This window comes from Eschscholzia californica, unplaced genomic scaffold (assembly GCF_041429995.1).
Source record: "Eschscholzia californica isolate CP2 unplaced genomic scaffold, dmEscCali1.0.p SCAF_4, whole genome shotgun sequence".
Classification (NCBI taxonomy): domain Eukaryota; kingdom Viridiplantae; phylum Streptophyta; class Magnoliopsida; order Ranunculales; family Papaveraceae; genus Eschscholzia; species Eschscholzia californica.
Window position 1 is genome coordinate 46,177,629 of NW_028238461.1, and position 5,054 is coordinate 46,182,682.

A 5,054-nucleotide genomic window follows, 5' to 3' on the forward strand; every position below is an offset into this window, starting at 1 on the left:
CGCCATCATCATTTGCATCTTTCTTTGTCTCTCCTTCTTTCTCTTTATCGCTCTCACTCCCTCTCTCTCTCATTGTATCTCGGTTTCACCGATCACCATACCCTAATACTCGGCCTCACTCTCATTCTCCCTAAACTCCCTTTAAAATTTTCCACTCCGGAAAATATTGATTTCCCCAAAACGCAGGCCTTTAGAAAAGATAGTATTTATTTTTTTTTGCCATTACCAATCTTTTCTTGCCCAATCCTGCCCCATATTATGAAGGAAACCTATATTATGTTTTTCCATAATTGATCTCATTTTCCTTATAAAATATAGTTTACGCCTTCTACGCATCGAGATATAAGCTTTAAGGCGACGTCTCGTCTAGTGAGAGAGCAAACCGCCTTCAGACATAAAAACGTAGTTATAGCATTGGCCCAGGGAGGTTTTTACTATCTCTGATTATAGACACTTTGTTATTATGGGTTAATCTCTTGGGCATTCTCCATTCACATAACTTGAACTCCACTAGTAATTAAAGCATTAATTTTATATTTAGAAAGATCTTCATTAAGACTACTAGTACTTGCTATTCCACTACTCCCTCAAATGCAACTTCACCATTAGTTGCATACATTAGGAAGAGTAAGTCCCTTGAGTTGCATCTCCTTATACATCCACTGCCAGTTCCTAGGTATCACTTCGCCCCCAAGAGAACGAATAACAGCTCCACCACTACAAGACCCAACTCTGCAGCAATCTTCGAGAGACAGACCCTTGGTCAACCCATACAAGAACCCACTCGCAAAGAGGTCCCCAGCTCCAGTTGCATCGGTCAGTTGTGCCTTCCCTATAGCCGGAATTCGAACAATCTGAAACCGCAAAAGACTTCATTATCCACCTCTCGAATTATAAAAATACGGTAAACGGAAGCGAATCAACAATTTTCACATGAAATATAATGAATACAAAAAAGATTAGTTTCCTTTTTTTGAAACAAGATCTCTACCCTGATCTCGGCAACAGAGACGGCCATGTTAATTACCAAACAAAGCGGATTTCACGCATAGAGGACGAGTTCAAATGCAATGGGTGTCGTAGAAGAATGACAGAAAAGTGGAATAACAATATATGGATTTGTGTCAACTGTGATTAATATGTTATGCTAGCTTCATTGTGAGGGGATATCAAGGGTACTACATCTTACTGACCTCCTTTCCATGCTTTGCTATGCAACCATTAGCACCCAGAGTTACTACAGCCCTTTGACAGTGTTTAGCTAAATAACTCAAAGCAGCCTCAGGATCGGCATCTTGTTCACCCCTGAAGACATTACGCATCAAATTACGATTAGTGTGAAGAAATATTAATCAGTCCCTCTCTCTCTCACTATATATATATATATACAGCATTTCATGCTGCAAGTGCACGAGAAATGTGTAATAATTGAGAGAGTTAACCGCAATGGGGAATATTATAGTTAATGAAGTTCGAGTGGATGAATGTCTACAACATAATGAAGTTGTAATCACCTTAGAAGCTCAATAGCTTCGTCCTCGTTAGCAAAGCAGAGGTCAATATCCCCAGACTCCAGTAACTCGAGAAGGGGAGCTTTGAAATTACGAACCATCTGCACAAACATTCAAGATCAAAACTACAAGAGCAAAGAAGTAAAACTGTAAACTTTTGGCATTTAGAACTTCGATATAATACCTCAAAACTTGCCAAATCAATTGAGACAGAAACCCCCTCCTGTTTAGCAATCTTAATAGCCGCTTGAGACAATTCTAAATTGTGAAACCCATATCTTAACACCAACCACTGTAGATTAAACGAATATACAGGCATAATCAAGAAGGTGGTTAATTGGCTTAACTGGACGATCACAAATCTAGTGAACAAATAAGATAGTATTTTAGAACTATATCCTTCATTAAATCGTAATTCAGAAAAAAAGAAAAGGAATATCCTTTCTTGTCAGTTGAGATGGGTATACATGAATTGAAATTATCGAAGTACTTCTTAGAGATTCTTAGACACGATCATCCAAACGAGTAGATAAGTCGGAATAGCAAAGATAAGTTAGTACCTTGGAGCCTCTTATGTCCTCTCTAGTCAAGTCATCAGGCTGAAAGATATGGAGTAATCAGAACACTTTGAAATTATTTAGAATTGACGTTCGCTAACAACATCAACCTCTTACCACATATGACATACCTTAAGCTTAACAGCACTTGAAAGACAGGGACGCATTGTACGATTGCCGTCAACATCAACTAAGCACACGCACTGCAATAAATAAGTGAACAATAGTGAGTCAATATATGTTAAACATGCTAAATGTAATGTCATAAGACTTTATCACTATGTTGCAATGTCTTATCCATGTCACGACTTTAGGGTTTATTGGTCATTCCGGACGGAGGGTTCGACTTCACTAACCCTATAGAGCTCAACAGGCAATAAATAAAAGTTAAAGTTCATTACTCAATGTCGTTATTAACCTGCGCAGTATGTCCCTTCAACATCCTCAGTTTTGAAAGATTCACCCCATTGGAGCTCATATTGTTAACAAATAAACCACCTTGTTCGTCATCTCCACATGCCCCAATAATCCCACATGGGATCCCAAATCCTACGGCCAGACCCCGGATGGTGTTGGCAACACTACCGCCAGCTATTGTTCTTACGGGAGATGAATCCTCAGCAGATGGGAGGATGTGGGTTTTTACCTCACTCAGAATTTGCTCCAGTTCTTCAATTGCAACCTAGTAAGAATCAAACGTTACTTCACGAATTCAACACGGAACAAAAGTTTTGGCAGTATTAAGTTTCTTTTCCCACCCGGAAGGTCAGGACGGTTTCAAAGGAGGATTAAGTTGACAGAGTTAAAAAGAAAACAGTCTGAATCCAAATTCACTACTAATTACTAAAGACAAAGGCTATTCTCCATCAGTTCATACCAACTACTAAACTGGACTACTTTGACTGCATTTACCATTTCATAGGAACAAAAACAAGACCATGGAGATTTAAACACAAAGACCATTCTCAACTTTAATGGAAGAAGAACAAACAGAAAGATAGAAGAATCAATATGGAAAATGGGGATGTTAGTAAGAACATAATTCATCTTCACACACACAAACAAAGAATAGTTTCTAATGGTAAAAAAAGTACATCTAATGTGGGACCTGAATGCCAAAATATAACCCCAGAATCATAAAAGTTCAAATTTCCACTGAATTTCATCTTTGAACTAGAAATGGAGGAACCCATATTTGAATAGAAAATTCAGTAAATATCGAACCCAAAATAAATTTCAAGCCCAAAAACAAAAAATAACTCAAAATTGAAGTAAAGTAAGAAATGGGTATTGATTAAAATAGATAATTACCTGTTGAGAACCACCTCTTTCACCAGGGATTTGATTAAGCAAAGACCAATCTACCCTTGCGACATGATCAACAAGAGCAGAAGGTTGAAGTCCTAAGATCAAAGGAGGAGATGGAGGAGGAATAGCCTTCAATTCATTCTTGGGTTGGGAACTGGTCAAGACTTCTACTCCCATTCTGAAATCTCACTCTCTTTCCTCCCAAGATTTCAGAAAAAAAACCCTCTTTTTATCTCTCTCTCTCCTATTCCTCATCGAGGGGGGTTTCAGCTCCTGCATTATATAGGATTTTGCGGCTCTTTTTCTAGAATTTCATCCTCCTACCCCCAAAGCAAATCCTCACCGTTGATATTATTTTTTGACAAAATACCCCTAACAAAAAATACATTGTTTTTTGTTGTTGCAAGTAGATGAAAACATTTCAACAAAATAAAAAAACAGATGAAAACATTTTTACCCACATATGGAGCATCTCGAACCCAATACTCGATTTTTGAAACAACAGTGCTACTTGATCCGACCAGCCCCAACAAGACAGTTGTGTGTGGTAGGTCGGGATGGGCTAATTATCTTAGCTAGAAGATAATTGACCCGTCTTGACTGACCACGTCAACTGTTAAGTTAGGGTTGACCAACTTTTCTTGATTCTAAGTGTTAGAATTTGTGTTAAATAGAGTACTATCTTCTAATGTAATGCTTAGATGGGATTGAAATACTCCTATTCAAAGTATAAGTTTTCCTCTTCTGATGATCTATAATTATCTTAGTCATGAACTTTGATAGGATATTTTCCTTCGTAAATTTTGAATAACTAACTTTTTCCTTGTTAAAACGTTAGTTAGAAGGTAAACAAATAAAGGAACTTAGCAAATTCATTGGTAATCAAGAGAGCATCTACTAAAACTTGTCGTAAATGACTGTCAAAATTGTGTTTTGCACTTAGAGATGTTCTAAAATTATACCATTTTAGATTTTACAACGACGTAATTGATGTCAGTACTTGCATTCTTTACCTTTTTCAGTACGTTGGTAAGATGCCTGACACAATAACGACAAAATGTTAACTTACCAGAAGTGACACAACAACTGACACTAAACGTACGAAATCATTGTAAAACGGGCGTAACAAATATGTCATACAAATTTAAAGCGGAAACCAGTTCATGAAAAATTGCACTCATATATTTACAATGTTAAATACATAAAATCAGAATATGCAAAAGCGTTTGAAATATTGTACTACACAACAATAATTTTTAAGTCATTATTATCTTATATGGAGATCATCTTTCCCAAAATTCATGTGAGAATTGTGATTGCATGAATCTCACACAAGTCTGCAGCAACTTTTTCAATAGAAGTACTACCAGTATGATCTAGAGGTGAATTTGCCCTTTACTTGGGACCAAAAAGGAAAATTGCCCTTTACCATGCCAGTTAGAGTTAGCAATGTAAGAGACGAAAATGCCCTTCATTTTTTAAGTAATTATTACCATTGGAGCATCTTCAGTGCAACACTCAAATTGAAAAACTCAAAGTATCATCTAGAATTTTTTTGGGTTTTTTTTTTTTTTTGTAAAAAACTCTCCCCAATGCAACACTCAATTTGGATCTTAAAATGATGTAGCATCATTTAATATTGATACATCTCAAGAAGAAACTCAATATTTGAGATTTC

General features: G+C 36.7%; 1 protein-coding gene across 1 annotated transcript; it reads right to left on the minus strand.

Annotated features, from left to right (window-relative positions):
* Positions 1–514: 514 nt before the first annotated feature.
* LOC147545222 (pfkB-like carbohydrate kinase family protein) lies at positions 515–4,624 on the minus strand. Its single transcript, XM_086673711.1, has 9 exons — positions 3,838–4,624; positions 3,380–3,748; positions 2,487–2,750; positions 2,200–2,271; positions 2,072–2,110; positions 1,696–1,803; positions 1,515–1,612; positions 1,194–1,305; positions 515–854 (listed from the first exon to the last, which is right to left on the minus strand). Exons 2-9 carry the CDS (start codon positions 3,551–3,553, stop codon positions 606–608), a joined length of 1,116 nt encoding a protein of 371 aa, XP_086529837.1. The 5' UTR covers positions 3,554–3,748; positions 3,838–4,624; the 3' UTR covers positions 515–605.
* Between the last annotated feature and the right edge of the window lie 430 nt (positions 4,625–5,054).